This window comes from Tachypleus tridentatus, chromosome 2 (assembly GCF_004210375.1).
Source record: "Tachypleus tridentatus isolate NWPU-2018 chromosome 2, ASM421037v1, whole genome shotgun sequence".
Classification (NCBI taxonomy): domain Eukaryota; kingdom Metazoa; phylum Arthropoda; class Merostomata; order Xiphosura; family Limulidae; genus Tachypleus; species Tachypleus tridentatus.
In genome coordinates, this window is record NC_134826.1 from 49,537,732 (window position 1) to 49,561,834 (window position 24,103).

Consider the following 24,103-nt stretch of genomic DNA (forward strand, 5'->3'; position numbering starts at 1 on the left):
CCATTGCCACTCAGCTTTTCCAGTTACATCTCCCATTGCCACTCAGCTTTTCCAGTTACATATCCCACTGCCACTCAGCTTTTCCAGTTACATATCCCACTGCCACTCAGCTTTTCCAGTTACATATCCCACTGCCACTCAGCTTTTCCAGTTACATATCCCACTGCCACTCAGCTTTTCCAGTTACATATCCCACTGCCACTCAGCTTTTCCAGTTACATATCCCATTGTCACTCAGCTTTTCCAGTTACATATCCCATTGTCACTCAGCTTTTCCAGTTACATATCCCACTGCCACTCAGCTTTTCCAGTTACATATCCCATTGTCACTCAGCTTTTTCAGTTATATATCCCATTGCTGCTCAGTTTTTTGAGTTACATCTCACATTGCCACTCAACTTTTCTAGTTTGCAAATAAGTCATAAGTTAATATAAAAGAAGATCCATAGAACATGTGACAGAGTAAACATGCCGATTTTAAATGCACCTGGTACAAACAATTCTTTACACATTCACATAAAAACAGCATAGGTACACTGTAACTAATTATAATAACAATAATAACTATGAAAAATGCATTATGTTAAATCCATGTGAGTGTAATGTAAGTTCATGCAAATTTGTAGGAATGCTATGTTACTTACACTGTCTCATTAATTCATATACTCGAGGTGGGCAACCTGGTGGGCATTCCATGCGATAACCTGACTCTAGCATGTGATATACATCAGTTAATTCAACCCCAGGATAAGGAGACATTCCATATGTAGCTAATTCCCACAGTAATATTCCAAAGGCTGGAAGGAAAGGTTATTTTATATTTTCCATAGATAATATTTCAAATTAATTATTTTTGTCTTCCTACATAATCCCTCTTGGTAGCTAAAAGTATAAAACTTTCTTAAGTTAGTAAAAAAATCCTATAAATTCATTCTGATACATTAAATAGATACCACACTATTAATCCTTTTTACCTGGATTGGATTTAATACATGGCTATCAAAGCACTTCTGTACCTTTAAATACATACACTTGCATCTGATAAACCAAAATTATGTTACAAAAAAGTTCAATATTATTTCAACTGAATAGAAAAACTGAAGCAATATTGAATGGATGAACTTATATAAAATTTTAAAAAATATTCAATACAGTTGTTAGTGTTCCTTCTTTTTATAAATACATGTATATAATATTTCACTATATCTTGAGCAAAGCAGTTTAAGTTTTAGAACACTTCTAATATCCAAAATGCATTTTTTTAAGTTTTGAATTTTTTATTTTATTTTTCATTTTATTCCTTCAAAAGAAGATGGTGGAAAGAAATTCCATGCTAATCATACCACCACCCTCAACCCTCCTGTTTCATTAACCCCAGAATTTCACATGATTCCACCCTGAAACTTGTATCACAGTTAACCAAACAACTAGTTTTCAAAATAAGATTTACTAAATATGACATAACATTATGGATAATAAATATTTACTAGATTTAACATAATGGATAATAACTATGTACTAAACACAACATTATGGATAATAATTACTTACTAAATATGGCACAGCATTATCCATTGTACAGATTTACTAAACATGACAAATGTGCTTTTATTGTACAAGGACAGTATTAGGCAAAAACATCTCACCATTATAAAAATGGAGCCTTTTAATGTAAGATTTAGATTACCTTAAACCACTGAATATAAATTATTTTTTCTAATAAATTTTGTAAATGTATATTTTCTTCATATAGAAGAATTAGCCACAGAAACAGTTTCTTATGAATACAGTTCAGACACATATTTTACAAACTGAAAAACTGCTTTATGTGTATTCACAATGTTTAGAAAAATATGACATAAGAAAAATATAATTATTCTTTACTTTTATTTATTTTAATGATTTTATTAAAGTTTCTGAGTTCTTGTACAATGTTTTTATTACTTTCAACATTACAATAATTTTGAATAGTGGAAACCAAAGGAGTCAGTAATTTAAAAGTATATATAACTTTTACTTTTAAACCTATAACAGTCACAACATACCCCAAATATCTGATTTCGTGGAAAACTTATTATAAGCCAGGCCTTCAGGTGCTGTCCACTTGATGGGAAACTTGGCTCCAGCATGGGCAGTGTATGTATCATCTCGCATCAGACGAGCTAGTCCAAAATCTGCAACCTTTACCAAGTGAGTTTCTCCAACTAAACAGTTTCTAGCTGCTAAGTCTCTGAAATAACAAAAACATTGGATTTACTTACCAATAGTTTTCCAATTAAAACAAGTTTTTGTTATTATGCTTGTGATTTTCAAAAACATATCTTCCGTTCTTACAGTTCTCTTGAGCTAAACTATAAAGCTAAATGATGACTAAGTTATTCATTCCTTTGAATTCATCAGCTAATAAGCTGGACAAATTATAACTGTGAATTTACAGGAGTCATATATAGTCACCAAATAAGCAAAATTCATCTTTTCTTCTCAGTGTACCTTAGAAACATTTCAAACACTTCTTAAGTGTAAAGAATGGTAGCATCTTCTACAAATGTGTTTGACCAGCATTGTGTCTTGGGGATCTGCATAATGAAAGCACACAGATTTATGCTTTAAGTTACTATAAATCTGCCACCAGATCAAAAAATTATATTGCAGTTCACAGAAAATGGCCACCACTCTCATGGCTCTGCAGTAAGACTGGGAGCTCACAACATTAAAATTGAGAGTATGATCCCAGTGCAGGCAGCCCATTGAACATTTTTCAGCTTGAAACAAAACAAGTAAAAAGCAAAAAATAAAGAAAAATGGCTATAGTACCTGTGTATAAAGTTTCGAGACTCCAAATAAGCCATGGCTGAAGCAATCTGGGTTGCCATATACATTAGAACCACTTCAGTAATTTCTTCTCTTGCTGCATTCCTCAGAAAGTCAAGTAAGTTACCATGAGGCATGAACTCTGTAATTATGTAGAATGGAGGTTCCCTGGTACATACACCTATAAAAATATTTGTATAGATATACAACAGCACTCTAAACAATACATAATGTTCTAACGTTGCAATAAATGTCTCCAAACTGAAAGTTAACTGTTTTATACAAAGAAGAAATAGTTTGATTTACTACAATTTGATGTGAAAAAATAATTTCATGGAAGGCTTTTATATATAATATACAAATATTTATAAAACTTATAATCTCTCTTAAACTTTAATTGTAGTTGTTTCTTAATTATCATAAGTTATAGTTGATTGAATCAACTTTGTTTTTAAACATCATGAAAAATAGGGATAAAATTATATATATTATAAAATAAATAAAATTATTTGTAAGTTTTATCAGTACAACAGAATAATAAAATGAAGTGTACTACACGTGTTCTGTACTTTTTAAAATAATATTCACATAATGAATATAGTTAAAAGTTTTTTTTAAACATAACTTAATACCCTTGAAGAAGAAGTGTAATTTTTATATATATTTTGCAACAATACAAACTGTATTTTAAGTACTTTTGATTAATTCAAACTACTACAGCATTCTAAATAAACTGAAATTAAAAGGATTTGTTACTAGAAGCAGTTTTAATAAATTTTTACACAAATAACAGAGTGCCATATTTTACACTTTTTGGATAATGTAACTTTCCAAGTTTATTTTGTTATAATTTCTTTCCATGCATGTTGTGTTACCATATCAAGAGTAAAAAATATAAAAACCAATGCTTGTTTAGCTCACGCTAAAATTTTTATTATCAACTAGTTTTGGTAATACAATTACCATCATTAGGACAAAAATCTTAATTTATTTTTTTACTCTAGTCTGTTTGACCTCCTCAGATATACATGAGCACAAAGAATAGGACCAAAGATAAGAACTTTTGGTAATTTTTTTTTTTTAATACTGTTAATTACCATTAGTTTTGTTAATGGCATTACCCTAAACTGACACTAACTAGTTTATCTTTATTTCAGAAGAAGATTTAAATAGCATACAGTTATTTCAGGGACAGCCTAATGCTAACAGATGTATTACATCTGAAAGAAACACAAACATGATAACTGATAAAACTTGAATGGATAGCAAGCATTCATTGAAGAAACATGAGCATAGAGGATGTGTTTCAAAAGTCTTCAGGAAGACAAAAAGTGGAAGACTTTCAAAACATCATCCTCCATACTTGCATTTCTATAGTGGGCAGTTCTCATCCATTTAACTAAATTTTGCCACGAATACTCTACCTAAACAATCTATCAAAGAACATGATAATTAACTGTGCCAATCTATATCCCAACTATCCAACTTAAACCACAAAAAGTTATTAAAACCTTCCTCTGTTAGTTTAACCACAAGTTGGAAATTATATTATTAATGTAAATAATGCCATCTACTGAGTTTCAAGTAAATTATTTTGGAATAAACAGATGGCACCCACCATTGAAGCATCATCTAGCATATTATCTTATGTCAACAATACACTTTTGATGTCACTTACACATTACAGAATAGTAATAGTTGTATTAAAATATTGCAAGATAATTAGTCTTTCTAATTAATTGATTAATTAAAAATATTATGACTAATTGAGCCCTTAAACTTTACATCATATAATCCACTCAGTCCATTCATAAATTATACATCATAAACACTGTATTTTCACTTATTTATGTTATTTTAAAAACTCTCAGCCAAGAAATTTTATTTCAAATTCCTAATCTTCAAAGTTAAGGAATTTTGAAATTGCTTTTCATTTGTGTTTCTGAAAGTTGGTATCTTATTAAAGTAGAATTTTAAGTTTTCTCAAATAATCTCCAGACATATTAGACTTAACTATTTCCATAATTTCCATCAGTCAACATAATCAATCTAGCCAGAAATCAATACTAAGTACAAACAAAGCAAAACAACTTTCAAAACTTATTGAACTTCTCACCCATTGGTCAGTCTTTCTAAATTAATATTTCAAGCATTTATATTTTATTGAAACATGATCAATTTCATGTTTGTGTAATGGTTTATTCCTAATATGGGCAATCGATGCTGTAACACCAAATGAAGAAAGGTTAAAAGTCTGTCACCATCTACTGTTTAACCCACCTATTAGTTGTACTAAGTTTGGGTGTTTCATCTCTTTCATAATAGCTGCTTCCTCAAGAAAATCCTTCAAGGCCATTGTATCCTCCTAAATACAATAGACTAAGTAAATTTTCTTATTTGAAAAATCAAGTAAAAAGAAAATTATACGTCAACAATTTTGAAATTAAAAAGAAAAGGAAGTTGCATCCTTCAATCAAACACAAATCTTAAAAATAACAAAATTCACGACTTTTCTAAATATTGTTGAAGAAATATCTTGAAAATATAAATTTAAAAATTTAAAACAATCTGTGTTCAAGAGTTGTAAAAGTTGGAATATATATTTTACTTTCTTGACACAGTTCTAGGCCAGTTTTGAAGAAACACAAAATAAACCGGTAAAACCTACATGGGTATTACATCCACATGGACTAACTGAGTTTAAATATAACAAGAAGGATTTGGATTCCTTACCTTTAATGTTTTGACAGCAACCGTCATGTTGTATCTCTTCCACGTTGCTTCATACACGTCTCCATATTGTCCCCCTCCCAGCTTGTGCTTCATCACAATGTCTGTTCTGTCGATCTCCCATTCATCTGGCTCAGGACTAAGAGCAAACAGAGCAGGTTTGGTTCGTTTTGGTGCTGGGTAAAGTAACATAGTGATGAGACCATCAGCATGCATAGAATGGTGATGTACCAGTTCTGCCAGGGTATTAAACCGGCACTCTGATGTCACATACACCTACAGCAGAGAAACGTTTAAAAGAAGTCCTCATAATATTCCTGTGTTAGTAAATAAGATAAAATATACATGTATGTATAAATAAATAGGAAGTAGCTACTTCAGTATCTTGTCAGGGTAAGGTTCTCTTACCTTTCCCTTTTTCTACCTTGTTACACATGTAGTCACATAAAATGCTGCCACACCTTTCTCCCGCATTCCAGTATTACACCACCAACAAACAGCATCCAACATTTATGAAGAAATACCAACCACGAACAGAATATAATGAAGCTTATCAATTTAGAAATGACTCGTTGAAATCTGTTTCACTCACCTCATAAGTAAGCTTCCTAGCCACACCAGATGGAGTTCACTAACTAGCTTTAGTTTAGCATGTCCCCAATTTCAGTGTCAGAAGCTTTCTTCCCAATGCAATCCCCTGCCTTAAGGGTGATAATCCATTAGGGTATGAAGCATCAAAAGCAGCTCAGAATGCTAAGTCTTCTAGAAAAAAAGACCATCAAGGAATGTACCCTTTCTCCTGACCAACACTACCAGATTCTCTGTTATTTAGTACAAGGAAAGTACCAATCACCAAGAGGAAGATGTAGAGAAGAAGTGATTCTCTGTCACATAATACAAGAAATAGCCATTATGACTATTAGACAAGTGTGGAGGAAAAACCAAAAAAAACTTTCTGCCACTCAAAATAAAGAAATGTAACTACCACCACTATTCTCATTGGATAGATCTTGGAAAAATAGATTATCTGTCATTTAGATAAAGAAAAGTAGCTATATCACCATTAAATAAGCAAATCCAGAAAAGGAGACATTCTCTGTCATTTAAAACAAGAAATGCCACTCAAAAAAAACATCAACCAATAAGAGAAAGGAAATAAATGAAACTACAACAAGAAAAACCTTCATGAGCCACCAGAGGAATGTGATCAGTCCATGAAACAATGAACATAATATAAACACACAAGTCAAACAGTGTAAATCTCAATACAAAAACCTATTAGTCAATAACTAAGTAGAATGAATGATGACTTATAAAGAACACACATCCAGTCAACATTTACACAAGTGGAAAAAATATATAGTATGAAAGATCCTGCACAAACACGAAAGTTGGAAGACAATAAAAATGACAACCACTTTTAAAATCACATGATAAGGATTTAAAAAAATTAATTTTTTTTTAAAATAAGTTGTAGTCCTCACAATAATGTTTATTTCATTAAATAGGAATAAAAATTTGAGCTTTTATTATGATATCAAGTATCTGTAAGAACAAGGTCTCCACATTAAAATAGAAAATAAGAGATCAAGTAAAATCAACCAGAAAAGCAATATTAAAATATTGAATTTTATATGTCAAGAAAGAGAGCTAAGATGAGAACTTAGAAGATGGCTGATAAGACACTGTAAAACATAAAGTAGTTAACTAGGTAGAAAAAACTTAAAAACTCTGTAAATGCAGAAACTAAACACTATGATCAGAAAGACATTAAAAGCAAACTTAGAAACATGACCAAACAAATGAGGAAAGAAAAATAAATTTAGAAATATAGTGAAAAATAATGTAGATATAAAAACAAAGAATCTAACCATTGAGAACTGTACTACAGGTAATATAACTATGAACAATATCCCCGTAACATGCAAAACTAGTGCTAAAAGAAGAAAAAATACATATGATCTTAACAGGTAGGAAGTTCACATGTTGATATATGTAAACAGAATTCACTTGGCATCTTATGAACTCACACAATCATTTTAGAATGAGGGTAAATGAAAATCTTCACAGATGATGGAAAGAAAAAGACAGGAGAAACTTAACAGCACATTAAAGTAATAACACCTTCTTTTTTAGAGGTAAATGATATTCTATATTTGTTAAAATGTTAATTTTATTATTAAAACAAAATCCCATGAAATATTTACATGTAATTTATAAAATACACTGTCTACATATAATTTTCTTCTCTTTAATATCTATTTAAAACTTATTTTTATTGATTTCAAACATCATTAAGCACAAAGCTTATTCAAAAACTTTAGTGTTTTATCTCCGAGTGCTTGAAACATTTATATGCAAGTTCATCTACTTTTAAATACCTTAATTTTTTGTGTCCAGCTTAAATATACATATCTCAATAATAAATTTTCAATTTAAAATATATAATCCGTACAAGTCAATCCAAAATTCAGCTTAGATAATATATGTTTGCAAGTCAAAGCTTTTTATCTCCAACTGACTTAACTACTCCTTACATAACATAAACTAACACTAAGTTGAAAATATAAAAACCACAGAAATTTAAAGGAAGAGAAAAAGCACGATTTTATGAATTATTCCAACTCTACTCACAGTTCCTTCAGCATCTTCACTAATCCGATAATGATACACTCGACCTTCGTATCGTAGAGAGATGGATCTCTGTCCGGGGCTACTTTCACTTTCTCTCACTAGAAAGCTTCCATTAATTCCACTACTGAGAAGGTATTCTGCAGCATTTCGAGAGACAGGACCATGGTACCAGGAGTGTTTCTCCAGGCTGTTAACAGGAGTGATATAATTACTTGGAACCCATCCCACTTGACCTGTTCTTGACTGAGCTTCACACCACTCTCCCGTTCTGTTATAAGAAAGAACTCGAACTTGCTCCCCTGAAAAGAGTGTTTGAATATCTACAAAGTGAATATCTTATTTTCAAATTTAAAAAGTGTTGAAAAATATTACGTATAATAATTGTACATAATAAATATTAACTTCTAATCAAGGCAAACTATCTACATGGATCATAACTAAATCAATACTTTTGGCTATAATCTCAATAATATCTCATGAGGTTCAACTAACTTTGAAGATTTACACTCTCCTAAACCTATATACTTTGCTAATAATAAAAATCATATTTCTAATTAAAATTTAAAGAAACATAATAAAAATATATATATTAAACATACTACCAATGTTGTTAATAAAAGTAGCAGTACAGGGTAGAGTATGACTTACATAGAGAAGACACAAACACTAGCAGTTTCCTTCACATACTGTCATAAAATATTCATTGAAAAACCTTTGCAAAACTTTATATAAACCTCCCTAAAATGTTTTGTGACCAACAAAAGCCCACAAAATGGCTCTGAAAATGTAACTTTAGGGCAGTTTGACATCTGACAAATTGATGACATAAATGTTTAGTTACAGAGTAGGACAGCAGAACATTATGACACTGTGAAAAATCTAGTTTACAAAGAAAGAGAATAATAAATAAAAACCTAAAAATACAGTTTTTCATTCTACTGGTTATGTAAAAAAAAATTATTAGAATTACAGTAGATACCCAGATTACATTTACTGAAAACACAAGGACACAGATAGATATACTGTTTCTACAGGGGGTGTGAAAACCTAAAAATATTCTGGAGGGTGGGACAGATATGACTAACCTAAAATATCATTATCAGATCTGAAAAGCTTTAAGTTTCAGTTACATACTAGATATTCATATTATATATAAAATAATATAATACAGTAAGTTTGCTCCAAACTTCTGTGTCTAGCAGTTGTTTTTGTTATATAACAAAAATTTTAACCCAAGTTTGAATCAACCCCATATTTATGTTACATACACTGATCAATATAATCTTGAGACTTTTAACCCTACAGTTTTCAACTTATGTATAATGATAAATAAAATTTAGGGACTTCACAGTTCCAAGCAAATGTTCAATAATAGTCATATGTCTGTCTCTCATGTTCTGTATATCTTAATTGGTTAACTGTAGAAAAAAAACTTTATATATTAAAAACCTTCTTTTCAAAAGTACATTGCCAAAACATTATTAATTTGTTTCCAATTCTTGATATTTTATATTCATACCAATATCAATCTGTCAGTCTTCGTATGTACTGAATGGTCAATGTGAGAAAAATTTATTGAGGGCAAAAATGTGAAAGCTACAAAAACAAAGAAACTTGTCTATCCGAAGTATTATGATTTCAATGAAAAAGATTAAAAAGGCACACATGCTTGTTCTAAGTTCTCTTGTCTGTTTCTCAGGAGACATTTCAAGTTACTTCTTTAATTATTATTTGGAGACTCAATGCCATTTTAATAAAGAAATCCCAAACAGAAATCTCTAGAAAGAATTTCATCATATTTTTGAATTTTACAAGGTTCTTTTAAAAGTTCCTCCAAGATAATATTCAGATTTTAAGATATCTTACTAGGATCTTACTTGTGAATGTTAAGGGTTCTTAGATGTTACAAGGATCTTTCACGATATGGTAAGATTACAGTTAGATCTTTAAAGATCCTTTATATATCTTACCAAACCTAACGATTTCTTGAAAGAACATACAAAAATCTAAATCTGATACATACACACACACATATATGTATGTATAAAACATCTGCAACTTAAGTTATTATTATTATTTTTACCTTTGCCTAAGTTTATGTATAATAATAGATCCTTTTTCAGACATTTGGTTAAAATTTCTCATAGGCTCAACACTTAACCCTGAATATCAATACAAATTTTGTTGAAACTCAAAAAAAAACCTATAATCAAAATCATCATATAACTGTGTACATTCAAAACAATTAATAAAAGTTTTAAAATGCAAAACTATTCCTTAACCCTTTCTAAACCAAATAATGCTAATGAGATTTCATGCCAAAACTATGTTAGCCATATATTCTTCATAAAATATATTTTTAAATAATATTCTTTCATTCATTAATATGTGATAAAGTTCTGAACACAATTTACTGAAATTAAGCTCACATACAAAGTAAGTCTCATAAATGATAACAGATAATGTAACAATTAATACATAGATGTATATCTAGCTTTGTTACTAAGACTTCCTTTGAAGAAACTGGACAGCACTTGAATGATTAAGGATCACAAGATGCTTTTTACATAATAAATAAAGCAAGAAGATGTCAACTTACAGCCTTGTGAATGAGCACTGGTCGAGTCAGAAGTGAACAACACAGTCTCAAATTGATGCACGTTATGTCAGCTATATCTGCATTGTAAGAAAGTCACAATAAAGAATTATTTTAAAAGAATGTAAAATACCTTTCTTCAGAGACAACTGGTTTTCTCCTGATGATTGAAAATCATAAAGGGACACAAAAAGTTGAGGATCAGTATCTATTGGGACCAGAAGATTTTCCTTAGACATCCATCGAGAAGTAATCGGTACATCTGGAGCTGTGGGCAGGGCTTCTTCTAAGCCTGGAATTTCTGGCAAGGGCCTAGTCTGCAGGAGAGCTTCTATTAGAGAAAATAAAAAATTTATTAAGTATAAATCACAAGTCAGAATTTGAATATATCTTAATAATTATCTTCTATACAAATGTATGCGAGAAAATGTTATTTCTAAACTGTCTCACAAAAATCTTCCTTTTTTTGTGAGGGAATTTCAGAAAAGAAACAAAGAATCATTGTATTGACTGACTGGAAGAAATAGTTTTAAAATAGGAACATGAATGGAAAAAATGCACAAATAGTGGAACAGGTTTGAGTATATATCTGTTTTTGTTCAATTTATATATATATATATATATATATTTCATGTCAGTTCTATACAAATACATAATTTTATTATATCATAATAGCAACCAATACCCAGAAAATAATTATATACTTTCAGCAAAAGAAAAGAAACTCTAAGAATGAAATACATCAAAACTAGATCACTACAGTTAACAAAACTAACCTTAAGGCTTCACTGTAGTATGCACTGGAAACTATATCTTCTTTTTAGTAGCAAAATACAATCAATGATTAAATGAACCTTTATAGCTGAACATTGTTCTTAAATTTACAATCATATTTTGATGTTCATGTTTTTCTTATACATGTACTCTCCAAAGTATTACAAAAGGTCCTACTAAATGATAATATTCTGATATATTGAATTTAACTTAGGCTTCTATAATTATAGCAACTCCATAATAACCAACTGGCTGTGAGAATTTGCACCTCCTAAAAAGGAAATAAAACAATAGTAAGTAGCACATAAGTTCATGCACATAATACCACGTGAATTCTGTTATTTCTTTGTTGTACCACACTCACTTAACTGTTTACATAGCAAAATCAATCATGTGAAAAAATAAAACAATTTTTATTTTTTGCATCCGAGATCATGCTCCATACAACTTTTTGTGAAAATAACTCCTCTAATAAAAAAAACAGCAGACTATCAACATTTTTCTAAAATGATTCTTTGACATTCATAATAAAATACACTTTAAAAAAATGATCCCCCAGAAACCAAAATCCCAGGCAAGGCAGTGCTCATCTAACCCAATTGAAAAATAAGGCACCTTAGCCACAATTCTATCAAGAAAGTTAGTTAACTGATGGGTCATTCCAGGTTGACTCACCAAGAAAAAAAGAACTTTTCCCAGTTAATGTCACAGATTTTCATTTTGATTTATTCAGCAATGCAAAATCTTGAAGCTGTACTACGTGGCTGAATAAGTCAAGATGAAGCTTTTGCTACAATTTTTCAAAGAAATCTATGACATGGATTGGGAAGACCTGGCATGGAATGATCCTGATGGTTATAAAAATACATAATAAAACAAACTCCTACAGAACTAGGTCATTAACACTACAGTATGATAATTCACAAGTAAAAACTAATAAAACCACTATTGTGATTAGCCACTAATAATCAAACTGAAGAAACACTAGGCTACAAAACATTACAATAGTGGCTTAAAAAAACTGAGTAGTCTGTCAACAGAATTTCACTTACATGCAATTTTTTATCATATTTTAAGCAAAGACAATCCCAACTGGCATAGTCCTGCACATGCACACGACAATATAATCTCATGATTTTAAGTTAAACACATCATAATATTATTTACAGTAAAGTTTAGTGACAAAATGGATTAGTTATTCAAATCATATGAAGCAGACACTACATAAATAATGCTACAACTTGTGCATTATGTACAGTGTATGATACACTACAAAATAAACTACATATACATGATTTGGTAGTGATAGCAGTGGTAAGAGCATGAAAAAGTCATTCTAGTGTCTTGTAAACAAGATGTTTGACAAATAAAAATCCTGTATGAGAAAAACAAAAGGATTTACCACTCAAACCTAATCTATCAAAAAAATAATTTAAAGTACTTATGTCCCCTTGTTTCGACAAATTTCATAACAAGTACAAATATTTAATAATTGGAAAAAACAATAGTTTTGAATAGTTGATTATTTTCATTATATTAACTGATTAAATCATAATTTTGATTATTTTATATGAGATTAGTTGATATAATCAATTATATCAGTTAAATGAGTTAATCACCCAGCTTTAAGTACAAATCAAAATCAATTTGTGTCCATGTTTTTACTCAACTTTACTGTTTGAAACTTTTGGTTCACCTGCATTTAATCAAAAAATGTATTTTACAAATATTTCAAGAATTACCAATACAGATTACCATGTTTTTTGGCACTTCACCATCTTTGTTTATGTATGTCTATGTAATAATTCACATTTAACATACTACTCTAATTCAAACAGACCTACAGAATACACCTCAACACTATAGAATATACATTGTTAAACACTCAAGCATAACATGATGAAATTTTACAGTAGTGTCAGATTTGATGTGTTTTTCTTAATTGAACAGCTGCTGATTGTAATAAAAATAATATGATATTAAATTATAACACTACAAAATATGAAATTCAATTTTATTCTGCAAGCTAACAGAAGTACTAGAGTTTTTAGTCATATTATTTGCATATACTTTTTTTAGAGAGTTATAATGTTTATATACAAATGAATTTCAGTGATTTTTTATTTTTTACTTTTCAATTTTTGGAACTAAAGAAATTTATTGTGATTGTAGGTTCCTAATATTTCATAATTCAGTTAATAAACAAAACAAACTTTTTATAAAATGATGTTTTAGTACTGTAAATAAATCCTGATCAAAACAAGTTATCTACCTAGATACAAACTACAAACAAACCTAGTAAATAAGGCAGTTAATTTAATATACAAGTTTAACACTCCTACGAAAAGTGGGGCCTAATAGGCCCCAGAGCAACTTGAAAGGTTATTAATATTAGGCTAATAAATTTGTATTTAAATGAAATTGCCATTTCATTTGATTTCATTTCATTAAATATCATTTAAATTTCATTTAAATACAAAATTAATAGCCTAATATTAATAACCTTTCAAGTTGCTCTGGGGCCTATTAGGCCCCACTTTTCTTAGGAGTGTTAACTAGATATATGTAAATGTCATGGATAAGAAATGTACAATGATTAGAATGCATTGGTCCACGAACTGAATACCCTCACTGTTCTGGTATTTGTGGCCATAATTCTAATAATACATCACGAGTTTCTTATGATATTCAAATAATTCCTAAATCCATATATTAAGCTAATAATGAAAAACAACCCTCATAACAGTGAAAAATAATACATAATGAAAAATTATAAAATATATTATGAATATTAACCAATACTATTGATGAAACTAACCTTAAAAAATTATTTAGTTTATATACTACTACCAACTCCTAATCTCTGTCTCATAACAAACAGTAATAGCACACTTAGGTACCATACATGCACAAATACTTTGGATAAACCATACCACTAGATAACTGACTTGCAAACAGTATTCACAGATCATTTATAGCTGGTTATAAACTTTTACAATACTACTTTACCAATTTCTCATAGTGTATTTCTGATGCTACTTGATAAGGATATAAGTATATGTATTTACCCAACTGTTACAAACAGTATATTTTGTGAGAGACTTAGAACAGTAGTCCTTTTCACTGTTCACCATGAATAGAGAGAAGACAGTTATCCATACAAGCCATGGCTGAATTACCTCTTTCTCGAAATAAAAATACCTTAAAAATCACCAAATTACCTTGGCTCCCATTAATAAACTAGTATTTCTACTTTCTGACATAAAATAGCTTCTCAGATATATGAAGAGGGTACTCAGTTTTATTCAGGAATTATTCAGATAATTAAAAAGAGCTTCTCGTTTTGGCTTGGTCAAATGTGTAGCAAAGTGATTATCAATTATTTACATCCCACACACATCTTAAAAGTGACTCAAAAAACAAAAAGAACACTGAGAATGGTGGAAGATCTATCTGTAAAGTTCAGAAAAAGAAATAAAAGTTAGTAAAATAACCAGTCCATGACAAAAGTTGATTGGAGATTAACAAGACAAACAACAAAATTACCAAATTACACACAATATGTTAGGCTCACATATCTCCTCAAGAATTTACCATTTGAGTATAGCCTGTCCAAAAATATCATCCAGGAATCAATAAGATAGATATCTCTGATTTTATTCTGTTATATTCTGAAGATAACAGGTTGTGAGACAAGTTTATGACATTGGAAAGTCATGATAAGTTCAGTTAAGACACTTTTTTTAATTATTAGGGTTCAATGAGTTTTCTTTAGCAGTACTGTAGGTCAGCACTTTAGTGGAACTTAAAAGGTGAATCAAGTATTTCCTGAAAAACTAGAAGGTGAGTTTAAATTTTTACTTTTACCAAAGGCTGATATGCAAGAAAAGTCTTGAAGAATTAAATGGTTCAATTCTGTTATTATTACTGTCTACAGGTTATGTTTGTTAAAGGTAAACTTACAAACTGAAATACATGATCCAAGTAAATGTAAGCCTCAATGAATAGAACAGAGGGAAAAAAAACAAAAAATGTGTTATCTTAAGAAATAATGAAAAACTATGCAAGGACATGTAACAGAAGTACAAGAATAGAAGCAAAAAAGAAGAAAAATTAGAAATAAAGAAGGATGGGAATTATCAAGAAACAAAAACCCAAACAACAACAAAAAGTACAGTGTAAATCAAATTTTATGTTAAAATACATTTGAGCACAAAATATGCTATACTTAAAGCAACATCAAAGACAGTATCATAATAAAGATTATAAAAACTGAAGTAACAAGCTAATGTTTAACAAAACCTATAAGAAATGCATACTCAATATGAAATTAAGAATAACATACACATAAAAGAACAAAAAATTCCATGTCCCAAAATAATAAAACTCAGATAAAGAAAAATACAAACTAAAAAAAAAGAAAAGAACTGGTCAAAATTAGCAATACAAAATAAAATATGCTAATGTAGCTGTAACCAAGGATATGGTGAAATTCAAGAATTTTAAACATTATAATATTAAACTCTAATAGCATAAAAATAATTACAATTATACCTTTAAATATTTTTTGTGATAAACATCAAACCCTAAAGCTCAGCTGGATTTCGTACAAATCTTTTCAGATCACAAAGATAGTCCACACAGTACCACCTTTGCTTATAATTTTATTATTCTAAATACTATCCTTCTTTCAAATGTACCTTAAAAAAAAAAAAAACTGAAATAGTCAGAACTGTCCCTAAACCAGATATTTCTAAGACTCAGAAATACCTTTTATTAACTTTTTAAATTTCAGAAATATTTTCATGTGTTGAACAAATTTTAAAATTCATTTATTTAAAAACTTTTTCTAAACAAAGCCAAACTTTATGTATTTAAAAAAATTATTTTCATTAAAGATTACATTTTGAATAAGATAAATTTCTATTTTTTCTTAAAAATTAAAATACTAGAAAAAATTAACTAACATTAAACAGTTTTATTGTGTTTATCCTTATTTTTTTTTAATTTTAAATGATAAATATTTTTTTATTCTTTCTCTTTAGTTAGACATAAACTGTAACATAACTTTTTTATTTCCTTAAACAGGTATTTTGAACTAAAGTGACTTTTCGTAATTCTCCATTTATCTTTATTTTTTTCATTTTTTTTTTTGTTTGCTTTCAGATATGTTATTTTTATAACCTTGTAGTTCATTTTCTAAAAAAATCTAGAAACTTTCAACAACTTAAGTATTTTCCTCTGCTCATCCAGGAATGTGCTACCACAGAAAATTGTGCTCAATTTTTTTTTCTTCAGAAATTAGGGATAATTAACAGAATCCCTTTAGTTAAAGCTTAAAAAAACAAAAGAAAACAACTCATAAATCCAGAATTTTTCACACACATACTATGATTTTACACACTGTCTTTTAATCTTGGAAAACAAAAACTTATATTTCAAATTTCATGGATGTGTAAAATTGTGAAAAAAATGTATACATAAACAAAAAGAAGTAATTCCTACAGAGAACTCACCATTATGTTCTGTAAAGATATTTCCAGATACTGGCAAGCTGGCAGTTGCAATACGAGAATCCTTGTTTCGGAGTTTAAGACTTTTTGTAGTCTTTCCAACACCATGACCACTTCCAACTGATGATCCACTGCCTCGATCATCTCGTTTGTTTTCTTTACCTTGTTGAGCACCCATTATCTGGCTTAAGTTTTAACTTAATTTTTTGCTGTTGGACTTTTTTGCCAGTGTTTCTAGTACAATAAATAACTGCATGTAATACTAATAGAAACTTTAGCTTGTGAATGATGTTTTGAGAAAAATTGTCTGATGACTGATGTAGCCCTACCACTTCCACAGTCTACCAGGTGACTAGATTTGGTGCCACTACTTTCTAATCCTTTGAACTAGGAATCAGGAGCCTTAATTAAGGAATAGCAGTACGTTAGAAAAAAATTCTATCGCATTTTTTTTTGTATGAGAGACGTATTATGGAACACTTGCAAGTAATTCATTATTTTTTCATCTCCATTAAACTACAAAAATCATAACAAAACCACGAAGATGTTTAAAACATTAGTCAAATATACTAAACATACACCATCAACTCACAATCCATCTTTGACATCACTAGATGATGGGATGTTGCTCCATATTCCGTGTTATTTATCCTCACCCGAGGAAAACCCAAATTTTAGTTAAACGATAAGGTAACATACTACTGTTTGTAAAGCACTGAAACGTCACCCGAGTCATCTCCATAAAATATATCGAACAACTACGAATGTATTCTCAAACCATAGTGCCACAAAAGGTTTTTGGCGAAAAAATAAATACATACACCTGGATAAACAAGAATTAGGTCATCTTTATATCAATAATTTTATATTAACATGATTATAGCTGATATTTAGATTTCAATAACACAAGAATTGTATTTATACATAAGCTATGGGTATCACCTTAAAACTAGATAGGTTATATCACCTTTTCGATTATCACAATATTCATTTCAAACACAAATTTGTATAAAACATTTATTTTTGTTACGTTATTTGTCAAAAATTCAAAGAAGTGTAGTATATTTTACCAGAAAACAAATCCTAAATGTTGTGATGTCTTAGAATATAAATGGCTATGCTATAAGCAGTTTAAGTGATGTTTTGGAGGTATTCCCACGGCAATAACAAATTTTCTGACAACAATCAGAACTATGTGTATAGCGTTTTTATTTGTCTTTAACTCACCACAGAAAAGCTGCATACATATAACTCAAAGGCAAGTGGTAATACAATGATAGATAGGGCTTGTATTTAGCATCATGAAAACGCCCTTCTTCGAACATAAATAACCAACTTAAAGCCGTTCGAACCATCAGACATATAACCAAATTATAAAAGAAAAGAGAGAGAAATTTTAGTGTGCATTATCAAAAACAAAATTTTTAAAAATAATGGCAATATAATTCGCTGATAAAATAAATGGAAAACATTAAATTGTAAAAGAAAAAAAGAGATGAATAATGTATGGCAGATTGCAATTATTTTAATTAGTTCCCGATTAGAGTACAAAATCAGTAATTATATTATTATTTTATATCGTTATTAAATCTCTTTATTTCATTTTATATCAGTTTCAGCTAGTTATTGTGTCCTTATTGTTTTGTTTGTTTGTTGTCCTTCTCGTAGAAATCATTTCATTTTATGTTTGTAATTTTTCAAATTATGCTTTCATATCTTTACTACCGCTAGGGCCTACGTATGTGTGTCAGTGTGTTTTCTCATAGCAAAGCCGCATAGGGCTATCTGCTAAGGCCACTGAGAGAAATCGAACCCCTAATTTTAGCGTTGCAAATCCGTAGACATACCGCTGTACTACCGGCAGGCTGGGCCCACGTATAACACCATATTGAGTAATAAAGTTGGGTAAACTCGTTCATTCTCTATGTAAAAAAATTAATGGGCTTGACTGCAATATTGATGGTGTTTTTTGTTACAAATATATGTGATTCTTACCGCATTAGTGGTTTTGCAATAAATAAAATCAAGAACCCAATGTGGAACGTCATAACTCTGGAACTAAAAAAAAATTAGGATACTGTATCTTGCCTCCAGTAGTGCATCGCTATGCCTGTTAACTTACAACAGTAAAAATCACGATACGAAACCTGTGATGCACAGAGCAAAGATATCCATTGCTTAACTTTTTGCTAACACGAAGTAGTCAAACATGCAAACTTTCCTTGAACCGAAATTCTGGTTACGACCTTGGCTACGGTGTATGTAACCATCAATATTGTTAGTATTATACATTTTTGAATAACAAAGGTATCAAGACAGACTCCTAGTCGTAAAGAATCCATAATTCACATTAATTCAATCAGAAAACTCTACCTTAGTTAAATCAGTCTTTACAGTCTTGTCACATGAATCGAAGTAATCAAATAACATTTCATGGAGTGTATTATCAAAGCTTTCTGAGAATTAAGATACATAATATTTAAATTAACGTTCTTTATAGTATCGCTAAGATAACCAGGGGAGCAGCAAAATTAGACCAACTAACAGGAGGTTTTTATATTTCAATTTTCTACCTTTTTCATAACATGTCAAATGCAATAATTATTAATTTATCTTCTGTTTTAATATTTTTCTCTCAAAATATCTTCGAAAAAGAAATATTATTTCGAAGTTTTATTGTATCAGTTGTTTGCAATAAGTATTGAAGGCACATTTATCAGATTTTTGATATCATAAACAAAAACCTTTATTTGAAAAAAAAAGATTTAGTCAATAATCTTGAAACCACGGAAGTTGAATTATAAGCATGCAATTAAAAACTTGATGTTCGTCTAGGCTTGAAATAAAAAGTCCTGCCTTTTTTGTTTTTTAGTTGTCGTTCTTAAAATATTTTATTACATTTTATATCGATGGTTGTAGCACATGAGATATTAAAAACAAAAGGGAACTGTCGAAATAAAATGAAATGAAAATGTATATAAAAAAGTCATATTAACGATCACTTGAGGATAAATTAGAAACTTAATTCACATACCAAAGAACATACGTTATGAAAATCGCTCTGAAGTAAAACTTTTATACGTTTACGTGTGTGTAGAGTGAAACCTCTTTATTGTGTGAACATTTCCATTCATTTATTTTGAGTTATAATTAATTTAATGAACTGTAACTAATCCAACAACTACTTTTATGGATCACTCGTTTCACAGACATTCATGAAAGCCTTTCCTAGTTTTGAACTATTGAGATAACTATCAATAGTTGATAGATAATAACATAAATTATTTTGTCAACAATGAATATTTTTAATCGCACAAAATGTAGGATTTTTAATATTATTGCAGAACATTATTTTTAACTTTAGTCTACCAATTAAAACTGGCTGGAGGAAATTGTGACTTTACATGATTATTAAGTCTTAACACTGGAATATTTTGTTTAAAGTTTAGGAAACAATTTGAGCGCTAAAAATGCAAGTTACCCTATAATAAATAATGACTGATTATTGAGTTAACCATTTTAGTTGCTTGGTTTGTCTGGTACTGACATATAGTTTGTCATATACGCCAGTTTTGTAAACTATCAGTGTGTTTTCAGAAAAGTCAGTAACAGAATTGTATTAACGTCTGCAGCGTTCTTTAGGTACGTCAGTAAGAGTTAGATAAGCCAGTTTATAGAACTTATGGTTGAATAAATAAAGTTTTCGTCATTAAGCCACTGGTCTTTACGATATTATTTACCAAATAATGTAAAGGAATTCTCTTAATACCAAAAGCCTTTAATAACATACATATACAGTGGCGTAGTGAGGGTATGGTGCGCCAGGGGAGATAGGGCCCAAAGCGTGACCCCACAGTAATTTGTGATGACGAGAAACACCACTTGAAGTAGAAATGTATCTCAGGACGGCTGGTATGGTATTAACACTTTTACTAATAAAGCAAAAACAACGTTTCGACCTTCTTACGCCATCTTCAGGTTAACAAAGTTAATAGTAATCCTGAAAAAAGAATGCTTTGGTGTGGCCAATCCTAACAACTTATATAACCACTTTTTTTACCTTACTTCTTGTGCAAACTCATCTATGATGGCATCTACATCAATGCTTTCTCGAGACATAAAGGCTCTCAGGTAAATAAGAATGAATTATAACTTGCTAAATGATCTTTTACATTTAGCAATGGACACCGACTGTTAACAGTATTTGCAATGCTGCTCTGAAATGTGGAAAGACGTCTTCTCCATTAGACGAGTAATTCAATAAGTTACAGAGGTCTTTGGCTGGAGGTCATTTCAAGTATGAGGGAGCATTTGGATTGTCAGTAATTTTGTTGAGCAGCGCTGTTCCACTGATATTACCATCATAACAACTCGCCAAATCAATTAAACTGCCTCAAACATCTTCCTTATCTTTGGTGACAAGTAAGTCACTGAGCTAAGTTGTGATTTAGCATAATCCAAATAAGCCTTTAGAACTGGGTCATATTCGGAAATCAGTCGAAAAAATATAAGAAAGTTCCTGGAATATGAAGCTTGATTCAGTTTTCCCACATCACTCCTGAAAGTAAGAAATCTGAGTAAGTTTACTATTATCTTCAGCACCTCCATTCATTGTCTTCGCTGTCCTTCCATTTGATTTTCAAGTTCCCTGTCAACTCCCAAGTTGAGAAGATGGTTTCTTCCAGACTACTTCTCTTTTGCAAAAGCAAGCCTGTGGCCAAGATCTTCTACCACTTGCTAAACCCATCCATAATTTTGAATTACAAGACTGAGTTTGAAGCATATAAAAGAAATAAGAGACAGCAGAAGTAAAATGCAGATTGCTTGAATAGAGAGTATATGTGCCATTATCAGGGCACATCCTATCCATCTGACAGCTTTCTTATAAACCACGGCCCATTCAGAAGCAAATGGTCTATCCAAGTGTTACAAAGTCCGAAGACCTCTGTCTAGCAGTTCCACTGGAAGATTGTTGTTCATATTCAGATGGAGAGCCATATCATCAAACACCAGGTGCCAAATTTCTATGAAGACCAAGTATCTTGATTTCAATATTATCTTCCTCATTGTCAAAGATGGGGCTGTAACAGTAACACTATGTACCACAAATTTTCTTCCTGGAGAGCATGTGTTATTTCTTAATTACTTATGTTGTAAAAGTACAGAAAATAGCCATTATTCCCTTCAAACTTTGTTTTGTGACCTAGATAATGAAATTTAGAAATTAACCTATTTTTCTATGTAAAAACGGGAAAATTTGCACATTTTCATTTACATAAGGTCTGAATAAAACAGCATGTGAATCAAGATTTACATGTATTTATACTAAAGTTATACAGAAATGAGCAAAAATGTTTAGAAGTAAGTAATTTTTCGAGATTTGCGACTGTAATATAAATCACTTTCACGTATCAGCCCCCAAATATAGTCTCCCATCAAGTTTTCGTTATATACTCCTTGGTAACGGCATTCAAAGTCCAGTATACCTTGGTGGAAGCGCTCCCCTTGCTCCTCTGAGTATGCTCCCATGTTCCCCTTGAATTTATCAAGATGAGCGTTATGGACTTTCAGGGACATCCTGCAGCCCATATTGCCGTAGTTCTTCACCAGAGTCTCAACCAGTTCCACATAATTTTCGGCCTTGTGATTGCCCAAAAGCCCCGAACCACTACGACTAAGCTGATTCAAGTTTTTTTTCCTTCCTACTGAGTTTCTTGGGGAATTCTTTGCACTCCAGGATATTCTTTATTTGTGGTCCAACGAAGACACCAGCTTTGACTTTTGCCTCAGACAGCTTAGGGAAGAAGTTTCGAAGGTACTTGAAGGTTGCAGGCTCCTCATTATGAGCTGTGACGAATTGTTTTATGAGACCCAATTTTATGTGCAATGGTTGGAACAACACCTTCTGGAGGTCCACTAGTGGCTCACACTTGACATTGTGCCTCTCCACAGAGAACACGGTCCGTTGTGGCCAGTGCATCCTGTTGTAGTGCGCTGCTGTACCAAAGGCAAAGATAACAGGGAAACTTGGGAAAGCCTTCTTGAAGACCCATCAGGAATTCCACCATTTTGAAGTCTCCGATAACCTCCCAGCCCTACTCATTATATTTCAAGGCTTCTAGCAAGGTCTTGACGCTGTTGTATTCCTCTTTGATGTGCACCGAATGAGCCAGGGAAAGAGACAGATACTTATTCCCGTTATGGAGCAGCACAGCTTTGAGGCTTCTGGATGAGCTATCAATGAAGAGGCGCCATTTGTTCGGGTTACAGGCAATTCCAAATGGGTAACTTTGAAATTTTATCACCCATGTCACAAAAGCAAAGTTTGAAGAGAATAATAGGTTTTTCCATTTACTTTAGGCATGAGCAATTGGGAAACAACACTTTCTGCCCAGGAACAAGAAAAAGTAAAAATTTTGTTGCATAGTGTAATTTTCCTGAGCAGGATCACGCCTTTGGGCTTTGTCATCTTCTCATTGAACAAGTCTAAAAATTTAAAATGCTAACAACCGATTTTTCGTACAAAACAACAACAAGCAGATAGAAAACAGCTAGTCAATGGCACCTTAAACTAATTTTTATCCAGAGTCGTTCGAAAAAAAACAAACTTAAATTGTAATGATATTTTTTGAAAAAAAGTAGTTACTGTATATTGGTTTATGAAGAATATAATTTATCTAATAAGTACGACAGCTTTTTCCGTAATATAATAGAAAATATTAAAATTTATTTACTAAAAATACTTTTCTAGCAGGCTTATAAATAATGTTATTCAAAACTGTTTGAACAAAACGAGTCTTTCTACACAACCTAGCCAGAGAGTTGCTAGACAGCACATTTCTTAGGCCTGCCAAATACAATTAACGTGTTTTTAAGCCTGTATGTTGTATGTGAATCTTATTGTTTATATTTTCTTCAAAAGTAAAGTAAAATATTAAAGATGGGCATAAACAATGGTGTGTACTTGGACTTCGTGTGGTGGCTTCCCTTTCTATACTAATGTATACGTATATATATATCCATACCACACCACAGATAGAAGATC

The 24,103-nt window shown here is 30.8% G+C and overlaps 1 protein-coding gene across 4 annotated transcripts in view; it reads right to left on the reverse strand.

Annotated features, from left to right (window-relative positions):
- The window catches only part of LOC143243313 (uncharacterized), a 38,181-nt gene extending 20,350 nt beyond the window's left edge, over positions 1–17,831 (reverse strand). Inside the window, exons 1-8 of one of the 4 annotated variants that reach the window (XM_076487167.1) lie at positions 17,062–17,831; positions 10,905–11,102; positions 8,176–8,474; positions 5,545–5,817; positions 5,092–5,176; positions 2,815–2,992; positions 2,046–2,230; positions 645–797 (exon numbers count right to left, since the gene is read on the reverse strand). In XM_076487167.1, the coding sequence (XP_076343282.1) occupies positions 645–797; positions 2,046–2,230; positions 2,815–2,992; positions 5,092–5,176; positions 5,545–5,817; positions 8,176–8,474; positions 10,905–11,102; positions 17,062–17,236 (1,546 nt within the window). In that variant the 5' untranslated portion in view covers positions 17,237–17,831. Of the gene's footprint in view, positions 1–644; positions 798–2,045; positions 2,231–2,814; positions 2,993–5,091; positions 5,177–5,544; positions 5,818–6,133; positions 6,246–8,175; positions 8,496–10,904; positions 11,103–11,547; positions 11,685–17,061 lie in introns of those variants that run through there. The other 3 variants (XM_076487163.1, XM_076487175.1, XM_076487183.1) reach the window with 3 other exon arrangements.
- Positions 17,832–24,103: the final 6,272 nt, after the last annotated feature.